Source organism: Heterocephalus glaber, unplaced genomic scaffold (assembly GCF_053883595.1).
Source record: "Heterocephalus glaber isolate CG9 unplaced genomic scaffold, H.glaber_assembly_v1.0 deba00001140, whole genome shotgun sequence".
Lineage (NCBI taxonomy): Eukaryota > Metazoa > Chordata > Mammalia > Rodentia > Bathyergidae > Heterocephalus > Heterocephalus glaber.
In genome coordinates, this window is record NW_028258200.1 from 93129 (window position 1) to 107863 (window position 14735).

General features: G+C 57.2%; 2 protein-coding genes across 8 annotated transcripts; one reads left to right on the forward strand and one right to left on the reverse strand.

The window, feature by feature from the left end:
- Positions 1-9: 9 nt before the first annotated feature.
- Cplx3 (complexin 3) lies at positions 10-4533 on the forward strand. Its single transcript, XM_004872029.3, has 3 exons — positions 10-265; positions 1310-1397; positions 3034-4533. Exons 1-3 carry the CDS (start codon positions 102-104, stop codon positions 3256-3258), a joined length of 477 nt encoding a protein of 158 aa, XP_004872086.2. The 5' UTR covers positions 10-101; the 3' UTR covers positions 3259-4533.
- Positions 4534-8329: 3796 nt separating this feature from the next.
- On the reverse strand, positions 8330-14473 carry Ulk3 (unc-51 like kinase 3). 7 transcript variants are annotated; one of them, XR_015450936.1, is made up of 16 exons: positions 14270-14473; positions 13757-13897; positions 13554-13674; positions 12945-13049; positions 12051-12194; positions 11778-11860; positions 11374-11529; positions 11175-11280; positions 10929-10969; positions 10587-10689; positions 10398-10462; positions 10234-10315; positions 10102-10162; positions 9821-9868; positions 9608-9674; positions 8330-9354 (listed from the first exon to the last, which is right to left on the reverse strand). XR_015450936.1 is itself a non-coding variant. In XM_004872030.4 (16 exons), exons 1-16 carry the CDS (start codon positions 14369-14371, stop codon positions 9338-9340), a joined length of 1422 nt encoding a protein of 473 aa, XP_004872087.2. In that variant the 5' UTR covers positions 14372-14473; the 3' UTR covers positions 8330-9337. The 7 variants fall into 7 exon arrangements, 6 of the variants coding, with proteins under 6 accessions (XP_004872087.2, XP_087066357.1, XP_012923721.1 ...); XM_004872030.4 differs by having other exon boundaries at positions 10122-10162; XM_087210231.1 differs by having other exon boundaries at positions 10122-10162; positions 13757-13914; positions 14270-14465.
- Between the last annotated feature and the right edge of the window lie 262 nt (positions 14474-14735).

The window sequence follows — 14735 nt, forward strand, 5'->3', positions numbered from 1 at the left end:
CGGGGCTCGTGGGAGCTGTCCGCGGACCCAGTGCTGAAGTCTACGCGGACGTGCAGTGCCCGGGCGGTCCCCGACGCCTGTTGCCCCTGCCAGCCAAGACCATGGCGTTCATGGTGAAGACCATGGTGGGTGGCCAGCTAAAGAACCTCACCGGGAGCCTAGGGGGCGGCGAGGACAAGGGAGATGTGGACAAGTCGGCCGCCGAGGCGCAGGGCATGAGCCGAGAGGAATACGAGGAGTATCAGAAGCAACTGGTGGAAGAGAAGTGAGTGGGATTCCTTCCTGGCCCCAATGACCCCCCCAAACACACACAGACATTTGCAGCTGCTGGGCCACCGCTAGGCCAGCCTGCAACCCAAGCCCTTTTCTCTTCCTTCCTGAACTTCCTAAGAGGCTGGGGGTGTCCTCTAGCTGCTCTCCGCCAGCTCCTCTGCACACCCAGGACCTGTTCCAACTTCCTGTGGCCCTGAGGGAGTGGGGAAGGTAGACTGGTTACTGGGGTGGGGAGGGAAGAGCACGTGGATTTCTGTTGAAACAGGTAATCCCTTAATCCGATCTGGCCTGAGCCTTCTGACTAGGGCTCCCCTGAGCCTCAGGCTCTAAGAAAAGAGCTGCTCGGCGGGGCTCAGAGTTGTGGAGACAGGTCCTGGGATGCAGGCTGTCCTGCAGAGTGAACCCACGGTGTGGTCGCAGTTCTGGCATGAGCAGAGCTAGGGTGGAGTTAGAGACTGGACTCTGGGTCCACGTCCTGGGTTGGCTTCTTATTAGCTGGGTTACTTTAGGCAGGTTGCTTAACCTTCCTTTGCCTCCTCTTCTGGAATTGGGGTGGTAATCATAATAGGTACCTTAAATATTTATGAAGATGAAATAACTTCATGCATGTAAACCATTTAGCACAATGTCTGGCACATGGGAAATTATCATTAAATGTTAGCTATGGTTATTTCACTTATTCGTAGCAGTTTTGTGAGTTGCAAGTTCTCATCCCCCTTTTACAGAAGAGGAAAGTAAAGTGGCTTTCAAAGTGGTAATGGAGCCGTGATGGGACCCCGAGTCTGTTCTGAATACTCTCCCCCACAGGACACAGTTTGTCAGGGAGGAAAAGGCAGACAGCAAAGTTTTACACAGGGCTGTGGTGATGGGGCACTGTGCTGGGGACAGGCAGCAGATTCACCTGGCAGGCCAGGTCCGAGCATCCCAGCTTCATGCTGGCCAGCAAGAGGGACCAATGCCACCTGCTGCCAGACCTAGAGACCCCTCCCTCGAAGCCCCCTCAGCCCTTGCAGTGACATCAACCCTGTCCCCACAGGATGGAGCGGGATGCACAGTTCATGCAGAGGAAGGCAGAGCGGGCCACGCTTCGGAGTCATTTCCGAGACAAGTACCGGCTGCCCAAGGTACGTGGGGGCTTTAGCCAAGGGGAGCCGCCACTCTCAGCCCACAGGCCCCGGGGTGTGCTCAGTTAAATGCTTCCTTTTCTCATTCCTTTGTCCACTCATTTGTTCATGAGCTCCTGTGGTTTACCAGCTCCCTTCAGGCCAGAGCTTGGTGCTGAGAGAAAGCCCAGGTCTCTGGAAACTGGCAGGCTTGTGTTTTTGGTGTCAATCCAAGCCCTTTCTCCTCTCCACCTCCCAATACCCAGTCAGGCCTGGCCCACGGAGATGCAGAGGAGCCAGAGAGCAGATTTTACCTGGGGCTTCTGAGCACAGAGAGGGTGAGGTGGGGAGAGGAGGCAGGTGTCTGTGTGTGTGCCAGACATGTGAACATCTTCACCTTCACAGTCTCACCTAAACCCCTGTAATACTCCCAAGCAGCTGTCTTGAGCCTCATGAGCCTTGCTGGCCCGGCAGCCCAGGAGCTGTCTCATGAGGCTCCCATCCCCCAGTCTTGCCTAGGTAGTGCAGCACCAGGTAGGCATGTGTATGTGTTCTTCTGTTGCCTAAGGAGGAAACTGAGACACAAGCCACTCCAAAAATATCACCCTTGTGTGCCCAGAACTGTGCTAGATTCTTCAAGGGCAAAGAAGTGACCTTGATCTTCAGTTGAACTGAAAGATGAAATATATGGACATTGCATGCACTCATGCAATGAATGTTTACTGAGGCCCTGCTGCCTCTGATTCCCCCACAGGGCACTGGTCTTTTGAAAGTCTCTTAAAGAGACAAACTGGTTCAGAAAGCCTGCCTTACTCTAAACCCAGCTAGGAATAAATGGAGTCATACCTCAAATTCTGACACTGAGCATATAAGAAACACAACATAGCTGGGCATAGTGGTGCACGCTTGTAATCCCAGCATTCAGGGAAACTGAAGCAGGAGGATCACAAGTTTGAGCCCAGTCTGGGCTACTTGGCAACTTAGTGAGAATTTATCTTAGAATTAACAACATAAAAAAGGGCTGAGGATGCATGTCAGTGCCAAGGCTCTGGGTTCAAGCCCCAGTACAGAGAGACACACACAACACAACTCTGCCATCAGAGAACTGAAGCAAGGACTTGGATTCAGCTGAGTAGAACTCAGGCAGAAAGTTCCAGTGCCTTCCAGAGGGACCCAGAAATGCACTGGCTATTAGCTGGTGCCATGTAGAACATGGACATTGGCATCATAGGTTTGAATCTAGCTCCTCTACTTCCTGGTTGTGTGGCCACAGGCAATTTACTTATTTAAATGTTCTGAGCCTCTGTTCCTTTATTTGTAACGTGGAGACAATAGTACCTACCTCCTAATGCTTTTCCATGTGAGAATGCAAAGCACCCCACTTGACATCAGCCATGTCCAAGCACTGTTAAATGATACCCATCACTATTACTGGCTATGTCCTTTAGTGTGGTTAACGGTAATCACCTAAGACCCAGCTATTGGTGACAGTGTGACTCCTAGGCAATTCTGCTTCCTCTTCACTCATCAGGCAGTGTCAAAGTGTGAGATCTCCATGTTCCCGCATCAAGCTTGATCCCAGGGGATGGGAATGCAGGAGCCTGGCACCCAGGCTGGGCTTCTTCCCTGCCCTTCAGCCCACCCCTCTTCCCTTCAGAATGAGACAGATGAGAGCCAGATTCAAATGGCAGGCGGGGACGTGGAGCTGCCCCGGGAGCTGGCCAAGATGATCGAGGAGGACACGGAGGAGGAGGAGGAGAAGGCCTCGGTGTTTGGGCAGCTGGCCAGCCTTCCCAGCTTGGATATCAGCTCCCTCAAGGACAAGGCCCAGACCACACTGGGAGACCTCAAGCAATCGGCTGAGAAGTGCTACATCATGTGACCATGTCCCCTGGGGTGGCCACTGGGACAACCAGAGGGATGGGCCCCATGAGGGCCAAAAGGGTGTCATCTCAATTCCAGGGACCTGTGCCCCACTGGAGCTCTGTTATCTGCCCCAGCTTGGTCTCTGACCCTTCTCACCCATGCCCAAGCTGCCTCTGGTGTCTCCCTCTCCATGGGAGCAAGTTCCCGTTCCTCACCCTGTCCTGTGGGACGCTGGCCCCCAGTCAGCCTGAGAGACCTCCAAGTCTGTAGGAAAGAGTTGGTCCTCTCTGGGTGTGGCCCGCTTCCTGAACACAGATGCACTTACAGAGGGACACAAAACCACACACAGACACCCATCCCCCATACTCAGCAATTCCAAGCACTAGCCCCAGGTACTATGGGCAGCCTCCTTAGCAGACAGGAGGCTGCATTCCAGTCTACCTTTATTGATTAAAGCTGCTCTTTCTGGCCTCATCTCATTGTCTGTAAAATGGGAACAGACCAGGTGACTTCTGAGATTCTGGCATGGCATTCTGGCCACGTGGAGCGGAGCCCACAGCCCTCCTTGGGCAAAGCAGCAGCTGCACTGCAGCCGCTAGCAGCTGCCACTCAAGCTCTGGAGCTGAGCAATGCTGAGAGGGGCAGGGTGCCAAGGATGAGGCTGGCACTGAGCAGTAGCCCAGGTGGCTCCAGGCCTCTCTGGGCCCAGGGCCCAGCCAATTTCTGTTCTGTTCCTGTAGAACTCTCTTTGGATTCCACAGCCAGAATTACTTCTCCCAGCTCAGTGAGAAATAAAAATTCCAGATGACATGGCCATCTTCCCACTGCTTCCTGACCTTGAGTATGGGAGGTCATGGTCCCCAGAGACTGCCCTTGGAGGGGTGTCCTCTTTCTCTTCACCTATGACTTCCTAGGAGGGAGAGGACATCAGTGCCAGAGGATATTGGTCCCAGCCCCTATAGGAAATTCAGGCACTCCCCTTGCAGGGGCCTGGGTAAGGGTGCAGCAGGTCCAGCCTGGGGGTGAGTGAACTAGTATGGGCTCAGGGGCTGGGGTGAATGTGGCAGCCAGCTGGATGGAGTTGTGTGTGGCAAGGTGGGGCCTGGGGGTGTTACCTAAGACCACAGCTGTCTCTAGCCCTCGTGCTTGTATCCATCCCCATGATGCAACAGATACACAGAGGGAATCAGAAGATGGCAAAGCAAATGTGTTTCACTCCAGCATGCTGTGTGGCTTCCTCCAGGTCCTTTCCCTCTCTGATCCCACCCAGAATAACAATGATACTTGTTTCACAGGGTGACTGTGTGTTTATTTCCTTCTGATTGTGCTGGGGGTGGGACCTACAGTCTTCTGCATGCTGAGCAGGTGCTCTGCCACTAAACCACACCTCTGACCCCAAAGTGTGACCATCTGTACTGTCCTTGGTACATGAGAGACTCACATGTTTTAAACAAAGTGGGAGAAAGGAGGTGTGCAGAGACCACATGATGTCACGTCTGGCTGTGGTTGGCTGACAGATGGCCTGAGGTGGCCTGGGGTGAAGCAGGAAGTTGGTCCTGTCACCAAGCCTGGTGCCCTCAGAGGTGTTTGTGCCCATGCAGTGAAGCATGAGTTGAGATTTTTTTTTTCTGGTACTGGGACTCGAACTCAGGACCTTGCACTTGCCAGGCAGGCTCAGATGCCACTGAGCCACATCCCTGGTTCCCCTTTTTTTTTAATGCAAAAGTGAAGAGCTCAAGTGTCACCTTGTGCACCTGCAGGGCTGGGCCAATGCGGGGTGGGGGAGGGAAGGGATCTCAGGGCGGTAGGGCCGTGGGAGTTGCTGCAGGCTTCCCAGTACCCTCAGCCTGGGGATTGGGTGGGCAGAGGCTGAGTGCAGTCCTCTGGGAGCCATCAGGATGGACAAGTGGGAGTAGACTGGGTTCAAGGGCACAGTGCCCACAAGACTCCTTGTGAATGAGAACATGGAACATCAAAACTGCACAGCAGGAGCCGGGGATTTAGCTCAGTGGTTCCACCGCCTGCCTTGAAACCACAAGGCCCTGAGTTTGATCCCCAGTACCAAAAACAAAAAACAAAAACCAAACTGCACTGGGGGTGGAAGAGCAGGAAAGACCACAAACAGGAGATGGAGGCCCAGAGCCTTCACCCTTGCCTTGTTATCCTGAGTTCCTGGGAAGGGCTCTGGGCCAGGGATAAGCCCCTCCTGACCTTCCCGAGCTGGAGGAGGCCCAACCTCGAAGCAGCAGCAGCAGGGCTCGTGTCAGCACTGCGCCCTCTGGGGGCCTCTGCCTAATGTGATCTGACAGCCCCTGGCCGATCCGAGCCGTGCTGGGCCCAGAGCAGGGCCTGGGTGGCAGGCAGGGCGGGACATGACAAGGATGATGATGAAGACGATGACAACGACATAACTCACTGATCCCTGTCAGAGGAGGGCTGTGGGGCGCCTGGGGTCAGGAAAGGGGGGCTGGCCTCCACAATGGTTCCCTGCACAGCCTGGGAACCCCAAGAGGCCCTGGCTTGTCTACGATAGCTCTGGAGTGGGGTTGGAGAGGCTCTAGGGTGGAAGGAGCCGGTCCTGGGCTCAGGCAGAGGTGGGCAAGGAGGGGAAACCGAGGGGTCTCTACCTCTAGTGGCATCACCCTGCTTGCCCTGGTCCCTCTTTCTCTGTCTGCCCTGCTGCACTTTCTCTGTCACTCTGTGTCCCTCTCATTCCTGACTCTGTGCCGTCTTGTACCTGTCCTGCTCCAGGTCCTCTTGTTCTGGATATGTCTGCCTGCTCTCCCCATCCTGTGTCTTTCTACTGTTTTAGATGATCACATGCTTCCTGACTGGCCTGCCCAACTGGTGTGACATGGAGGCCATAAAGCAAGCCATATGCCACCCAAACTTCCCTTTTATAGTACCTAGAACCACTACAAGGGCCCCATAGTCCAGAGCCCGGTGATCTGGGCCTTTCCCTCCCACACTCCTGTTCTTTCCCCCTTTCCTTTTCCTTCTTTCCCTTGCAGGCAGTCTGAGGACACAGAAAATGTCACAGGCAGTGAACATGCCCTTCTGCATCACCTCCCTTGCTCTTCCAGGGAATGAGGGGGAACCAAGATGGCTGCCTCCCTGTTCCGTCTCCCCTGTGCATCCTTGGGGCTCCAGCTGGTGGCACCTGGGGCCCTACCAGTGGAGCCTCCAGTCTCCCTCCCGCTTTCCCCATCCAGGCAGCTCAGACCAGCAGGCCAGTTCTAAGCGGCAGGAGAGTGACATTCCCAGGCCAGCTGGTCCCTGGGGGAGTTGGGGAGGGTGGCCAAGGCTGGGAGTGCACAGATCTCCCTTTCCCCAAGAGCCAGATGGTCGCTTGGCAGACACCAGAGGCCCCAGGCAGGCACTGGGGACATCTGGGGGGTGTTCCCTCACCGAACTGAGCTGCTGGCAGTGCCTGCTGACCCAGCTGATGCTCAGCATGGGGGCAGGGGTAGAAGGGTGGGGTGGGGGTGGTTCTGTCCTCTGTCCCCTGGATCCAGCTGCCCTGCCTCTAACCTGGGACCCTCTTGTAATTTTTCCCAACCTGCCTGAGGCTCGGGAAGTGAGGTGGCCAGGGTCCTGGCTGCCTCAGCCTCCGTGGGGGAGCACTGTACCCTAGGGGAGCACTGCTCAAAGCCACGAGTGGCCATTCATGTGGGCATCTGTGAGTGTGCACAGGGCTTCCTGTATTTCTGTTTGTGGGATTTCAAGCATGTAGGTGTGGGTGTGAGTTAATGTGGGGAAAATTGTCATTGCTGTCTCCTCTCCCTTAGGCTCCAGCCTCTCCTTCATGGAGGGCTAGCAACCCGACCTCTGGGGACAGGAGCCCTTCCAGGTGACCTCAGCAGGAACCCGGATTTATCCTCTGCCTTGCTCCCAGTGAGCCAAAGGAGGGGCAGGCAGGCACACCATCAGGTCCCTCAGAGGCTCACCTCCCTCTTCCTGGGCTGAGAGTCCAGACCTGGGTGCTCCAGAGGTGTGGTTCAGTCCTGGCTCTGAACTTGGGTGACTGAGTGGAGATGGAGGGTGTGGCAGAGGTGGGGACCCAGGACATTGCTGTGGGACACCAGTCCTGCTTTGAGACTTAAGTGTTGAATGAAGATAAGAGGTAGAAATAACTTTTTTGTTTGGACATTGAACCCAGGACTTTTGCACTAAGCTACATCCCCAGCCGTTTATTTATTTTTTATTTTTTTTATGAGACAAAGTCTCATTAAGTCGAACAAGCTCAAACTTGTGATCCTCCTGCCTCAGCCTCCCGGAACACTGGGATTACTGGTACGGACCATGACGCCTAGCTATACTGAGTCCTCATGTCTGGCCCGTTTGCAGAGATAATATGTCTCTCTCCCTAGACTAGAAAATGACATCTTATTGCGCTCTTATGTATGTCTGCCCCATGTACACCAACTCAGTACCAATTCCCATGGGGCACCCAACCTCATCCGCATTCTCCCCAGAAAGGAAAAGGCCGATTGATGGACTGGCCCGAACTTTTGCTCCACACTGCCCCCAGCGGCGAGAGTTGGTGCCCTCAAAGGGTGCAGGCCAGCAGTCACCCAACTCACTGGAGTGGGGGAGGGGCGCGTCTCTGTGATGTTCTGAAGCTTAAGGAGCAGCTCCTGCTGACTGTCTGGGGTGCCCCCTCCCTTAATTCTCAGGGGTGCTCCCAACAAGAGCTGGTCACACCAAGAGCACAGAGCCTGCTGGAAACAGTCCCGTCCTTTCCCCACTCCAGCCTGCTGCTCACCATGGTTCCAGGGTAAGAGGGGTGGGAGGTCTGGGGACAGATGGGGACTTAGAGGACAGCTCCTGCCATTCAGCCGAGATTTGAGGGAAAGGGCCATGCTGGGTTCCCATGCCTGAGCTTCTGCTGCCCCCTTTGTCCCCTGGGTGGTAGGGAGAAACAGCCCCAGCCAGCCTGAGTCCCAGGCTGAGTGGGAAGCCTAATGCTCCCCACTGCGACTCCCCAGCTCTGCCTCAGGTTCCCCAGCTTTCCCGGCCCCTCTCACCCCTGCTTGAGATCAGAGTTACCTCTCCAGTTTGCCCTGGGGTAAGAAGAGTCACATAAGTATTGAAAATAATTTAATAGAGAAACAATGAATTGCATTCTTCATATCCAACCTCCAGCGGGAGGACACAGGACTACTGCCCTAAGGTGGCGTTTGTTAGCAGAAGGGTTTGGCTTCACCAACACCCTCACTGCCTTTTACAGGAACCCATCTGGTGTGCACATTCCTCTCCAGGGTAAATTCACTCTATGTGGGGGCCGGGGATTTAGCTCAGTGGTTTCACCGCCTGCTGCTCAAGTGCAAGGACCCGAGTTTGATCCCCGGTACCAAAAACAAAACAAAAAAAAGATCTGGGCTGTGGAGGAATTGGTGGGCCCAGCACAGAGATGGAGACCCAGGCCCAGGGTGGCAGCAGCATTAGGCCTAGGACCAGGTAGCCTGGTCTGTGCTGGGTCTCTTGCAGTCTCATATGGGGTCAGGCAGTTCCCAGGCCTCCCAGCTGCAGCTAGCATGGGGTGTCCTCCAGAGTGGGCTGGGGTGGGAGGGATGAGGACTGAGGACTTTGGCCTTGAGCCCTCCAAAGGACCTGACATCAGGCAGGAAGGGCCATCTTACAGGACTGAGGCAGGGGCGGGTGTGAGGCGCAGCAGAGTGCACACTGTAGGATGGGGTCCCTGAGTGCCCTACTCTGGAGGAGGCTCACTGGAGTAACAGTGTCCAAGAAGGGTGGGTCCAGGGAGTGGCCATCTGCTGCTGGCGGAGAGACCAGAGCTGAAGGGTCCTACAAAGGGCCCTGCCCTCCTCGCAGAGCAAAAGTGACAGGCACAGGGCTCAGCAGTCACTAAAGGGCAAGGGTCCCCCAAAGGAAACTCCTCCCAGAGATCTGCCAGGGGCTCCGGCAGACAACACAGGCCCTGAGACCCCTGGGGTGTGGGGAGCACCCCAGAGTGGCTGGAGGTGTCCATCCAGGAAACTCCAGGGTGCACAGGGCCACTGAGTTCCTAGTGTCCCCTGGGTGAGTGTGCCTTGTACTCCGGGTGGTCCAGGCTAAGTCCAGCTGTCCTGGGGTCACTGCAGGATGCAAGCTGAGGAGGGGTGCAAAGGGAGAGCCACATTTTTACTTTTTATGTTTTTTTTTTTTAGACAGGGTCTCGCTATGTAGCCCAGCCTGGCTTCAAATTCATGGTGATCCTCCTGCCTCAGCCTCCCAAGTGCTGGGATAGGCATGCACCACCATGCCTGGCTTCGGCTCATGTCTGTAGCAGGAGAGGCAGAAGCCAGGTCCACCCCCACCTTCCTCCCTCCAATGTGGAGCACCAGGCCCCAGGCAGGACTCACAGCTCCGCACAGACTCTGACAACCCCTCTCTTTCCAGGCCCTCTGCTTCCCAGCGAGACTCCCTCATCTGTGGGACACAGAGGCAGCACAGGGGTGAGAGCCAGAGGCAGACAAAGGAGCCACAACATACACAGAGGGGACAGGGGATAGACAGCCATAGGTAGAAAGGCAAGGACCCATGCCCTTGCCCCGACATGACTCCCTTGTGCCCACCTTGAGCTGTTCCTTGAGGTACTCGGCCCGAGCCATGAGGTTCTGAATCTGCCAAGTGAGGATGCACCCATGGTGGGTGAGTAGGGCTTCCGCCCACACTCGAATTCGCTCCAGGACCCCTACCCCACCAGGACAGCCTCTCCTCTGACCCCCATCTGTCCTCTCCCCAGGAGGCCCCTGCCCCAGATGCCTAGACATGCCACTCCTAGGGCAGGGATCTCCCCAGGGAGCCTGACGTGGCCTCATGGGCAGAAGTAGGTGGAAGGGAATAGAAAACCCACCCTCCCACCCTGGCTGGCACCTCTGTGTGAAGCAGCTCCCGCAGCCGGCCCGGGGACTCTGCTGTAAAGAGAGGGCAGGTGGTGAGGGTACAGTGGCCTGGCACAGGCAGGGGACACAGCCAAGGACCTCACCTGCCAGCAGCAGCAGCAGCTCCCCTAGGCAGTGCTGGTACAGGTCCAGAGCATCCTGCTCCCTGCCACCACCAGCCTCCTCCTGCAGTGCAGGAACAGTAGTCACTTGGGCTCACATTTGGATTCCTCCCTATCCCACCCAGAACTCTTTGCTGGGCACACACCTTGGCCATGGCAGCTGTAGCCACTTCTAGGGCAGCAAGGAGGCGTGGTTTGTCCCGGGCCATCTCTAGGGTGAGGGGCAAAGGTTGGGATGAGGGAGCAGCCCATTTCTGTGTCACAGGGAGACCACCCCAACGAGCCCGCCTTGGGAGGAGGGAGGTTTGTGCGGGTCAGCCAGGACTGGGGCCCACCTCTGAGCAGGTCCCTGGCAGAGGTCCCCTGCTGCAGTAGGGCCTGATTGGAGGATGCCACGATGGCCTTGAGCTCCTCAGCGCGGGACACATACTGCCTCACCTGCAGGAGGGCGGGTGTGAGGGCTGCCCACCCTGCGTCCCTGCCAGTGCCTGATTCCAAGCTCTCCTCTGGGTCAAGCCAGTACCCCAAGCTGTGACCAAAACAGGGGCCAGATGTGCCTGGCCTGACCCACCTCACCCTACGCTATAGGAAGGACAGCTCCAGCCCTGAAAGAGCTGGGGTACCCAGGCCTTCCCCTTTTGCCATCCACTTCTGCTTGGGGGCGGGGTTTCACCTACCTTTGCCTTAATTGCCTCCTTCCGCTGGGCATCCACTTCATCTGCACAAGGTAGGGTTCATGTGAGGAGTCTGGGGGGGTCCCCTGCCCAAAATTAGCTGTCTAGAAACCCCCAGATATCAAGTTCAGGAGGTGACCTCTGCCTCTTGTCCCGGTGGGGTATTTCCTCTGGAATTCGTTGCTGCAGCTACATCAGGCCCTGCCCCACCCAGCTGCACCCAGGGGCGAGGCCCAGCCCAGGACTCACAGTGTAGGGCAGGCACGAAGAAGTCCAGCGCCTTGCAGTAGAGTGTCAAGGCAGCCTTGGTGTCCCCCTCTTGGTCCTTCTGTACAGCCTGCACCACCAGGGCCGTCTGTGGGACAGGCACACAGGGGTCGAGATTGGTTACAGATTGGACCCCACTCCATTCCTGCCCACCTGACCCCGTCGTCATCAGCCTGCTAACCGCTCGTGTCAGGCTCTCTCCACTGGGCATGTGCTCCAGGTCCACCCATGGGTGGGCAAAGAAGTCCTGGAAGGAGATTCGATGGGCGGGGTCCCGCTCTAGGAGTTGATGCAGCAGGTCCCGGCAGTCTCGGGACATCGGGGGCCGAGGAGGGAGCTGCAGTAGGGGAGGAGGCGGGGATGGACATCGGCAACCCCAGGGGAATGTTTGACAGGTGGAGCATCTGAGATCCAGGAGGAACAAAGTGGGTCGGGATGATGGGGCATAGATGGCCAAGCCCCGCCAATGCTGCTGTAGCCCCTTCCTGGTGCTGCACAGGTGGGAATGGGGTCTGAAACCTCGGGCCCTGACCCCTCCACCCCCAGGAGTCACTGATGCTCCTCCCTGGGCCGAAGCTCTCCCACCTCAATCACCCTGTTGCTCCGGATCTTCTCCTCCAGCTCCAAGAACGACCTGGAGGCAAAAGGGGGCTGGCCGAAGAGGGCTTCTAAGGAAAGAAGGCAGAGTGGAGGCTGGAAGGGTTGAGCCTGGCCTAGCTTGCTCCAAGGGAGGGGGCCTGAAACCCCTCAGGGCAGGGCCATGGGGCAGGAGTCTGAGTTCTCCTTCAACCCCAGTGAGGCCTTGGTCCAGTACACAGTGTGCCCATTGGGATGGGGACCAAGGGACAGAGGTCTCACCATACAGGATGACCCCCACAGACCAGAGGTCCACACGGGCGTCATACTGCCGCTGACACACCATCTCAGGGGCCATGTAGAGGGGGGAGCCACGGAGCACATGCTTCTCATCGCATGGAGACATGTGCTGTGCAAAGCCAAAGTCTGCAGGCAGGCAACAGGAGGAAGGTGGCAGGGCTCACACCTAGCAGCTTGGGCTCCTGACACAAAGCCTCCCCCCAGGCTCCCCAAGGAGGGCTCCTCTCCACCCACCAGGATTCAATCTAGGGCCCAGCCTGGGCACATCACCAGCCTGTAATGCCCTCCTCCTTTGCCCTCTGGGGTGGAAATCCCACCTGCCTACCCTGCCTCTGGGACACCTTCCATACCAGCTGCAGGGATAAGTACTTCAGCCCCTCACTGTCCTGCAGCTTAGACTATTCCATCCTGTCCAGCCTCAAGCTCAAGTCCTCTTTTTTCCAAAGCTCATCAGGGGCCACAACCACCCACACCCTCCTAGGCTGCCCCAGACTGAGTCACCCTCTCAGCCCCAATCCTGGTGACAGATGTTCTGGTCCTTGGTCACAGACTGGTTCCTGAATGCTGGTCACTCAATGGCACTGTTTCCATATGGCTGCAGGGCAGGGCAGGGCAGGGCTCCACATGGCCCAAGTCTGAACACACACTGAGTCCCAACTCTGATCCCAGATTGAGCCCCAGCTCCACCCATTACACCACTGGACTTGAGTGGGGTGACCTGAGGTCCTGTGGACTGGCAATGGGCTCAACCTTGATGACCTAGCCTGTCCCTGTCTGGTGACTCAACAGGGGGGTCCCCAAAAACCAGGGCTGCCGAGGGAGGAGGCCTCTCCTCATCCACCCTAAAATCTCGCCTCTCCTGTTCTGGATTCAGACCTGCCAGTTTCAGGTGGGGCTTCTCCAAGGAGCTCAGCAGAATGTTCTGTGGTTTCAGATCCAGGTGAGAGATGTTCCGCTCATGCAGGAATTGCAGGGCACTAGCTGGCCAATGGGACCCATGAGGAAGGACGTCAGAGTAGCCCCTCTCTGTGGACCCTCCCCCTCAGGCTTCCACCAGCCTCTCTGACCATGCACAGCCCCACTTCCTACCTGGTTGCTCCACTGAATGCTTTACCACCCACTAAGTGTTTGCCATCCACTAAGTGCCAGCCTTCCTCTCCTCTGCACCCTTCACAGGTGTCCCCTCCTCCCATAAGCCTCCTGTGATGCCCTCGCCCATAAGGATCTTGTGCTTTTCCCTGCCAAAGCACTTGAGTTCCACCTTCTGGGCTATGGAATGTTCTACAGGATCTTTATGTTATGTTCCACTGTGGAAGCCTGAACACCCTACAGTGGACCTCCTCTCATCTCTCCCATAGCATCCTGAAGCCAAGTAGGGATATGTGGGGCACAAAATGCCAGGGCTCAAATCTTAGGGACTGGGTGGGCTGGGGGAAGAGCAGCAAACTTGGGAGGGGGAGTCAGGCTGGGGAGAGAGGCTTTTACCCAACTGCTGCATGAAGACTCGAGCCACCTTCTCAGGCAGAATCCTTCGAGTGTGGATGAAGCGAGACAAGTCACCTCCTGCACAGAACTCCATGATGAGGTAGATATTGTCACTGTCCCACTGTGGTTAGGGAGAGACGAGCAGCCTGAAGAAGAGTGTCCCTTCTCCAGCCCTCTGGAGGAGCCCTGCCCCAGGCTGGCACCTGGAAGTCTTTCAGCTGCACAATGTGGGGGTGCCGGATGCCCTTAAGGATTTCGATTTCCGTCAGGAGGTTTTCCACCGACGCCTTGTTCAGACTTTTCTTGGTCACACACTTTATGGCTACCACCTCGCGGGTGTCCTTCTGTGGGGACAGAAGATCTGGGGGAAGGTCTTCCTGGAGGGGGCCAAGGCCAGGCTTGGCTGGAAGGGCTCCGGGTCCGTCTGCTCCCTCCCTTACCTTCCCCACCTGGCCTTCCAAAGCTGTCAGTTAGGTATGTGATTCTGGAACCCTGGCCTTACTCCAGGCTGGGGTCCCCAGCTTTGGCACCTGCGCTGCATCCCAGGTGCCCGCCAAGCCTGCAGCTCAGGTCTCCGCCCACCGCCTCCTAACTGGTCCCCCGCAGAGCCCGCTCGGACTCTTCCCAGCTCAGCGGGCGATTTCAGTTTCCCAATAGTCAGCTACCACTGGCGTCTAGGGTCCCAGATTCTCCGGGGCTCCTACGAACGCACCCACCTTGGCGTAGGCCTTGTACACCGTGGCGTACGTGCCGCTGCCCAGGCGCTCGGTGAGGACGAAGCCATCCAGCCGCGGGGGACCCCAGCCGGGACCCGCCATCCCTGCTCGGGGCAGGTGCTTCCCAGTTCCGGTGTGGGTCGGACGACGCGCGGGTGGCTTGGAGGGGTTCAGGAGGCCCGGCCGGAAGTGCTGGGAGACTCCGCCCCAGGCCAGACTCCAGCCCCGCCCCCGCCCGCCCCGCCCTCCACCGCCTAGTGAGGCCGATTTGTGAGGCCCTGGAGCTGAGAGGGTGGCAGACTTGGTCACCCGGGACTCCTGCTCCGGGTGGCTGGGGTCGCCCACGTGCCAGGCAGGGCAGGGGATCCAGGGGAGCAAGTGCGGGTGCTGGAGTGGAGGTTCCAGGAGAGCTGCAGGTGGTGCTGCACCCAACACCAGGAGCTCTAAAAGTAAAGCATGAGACAAA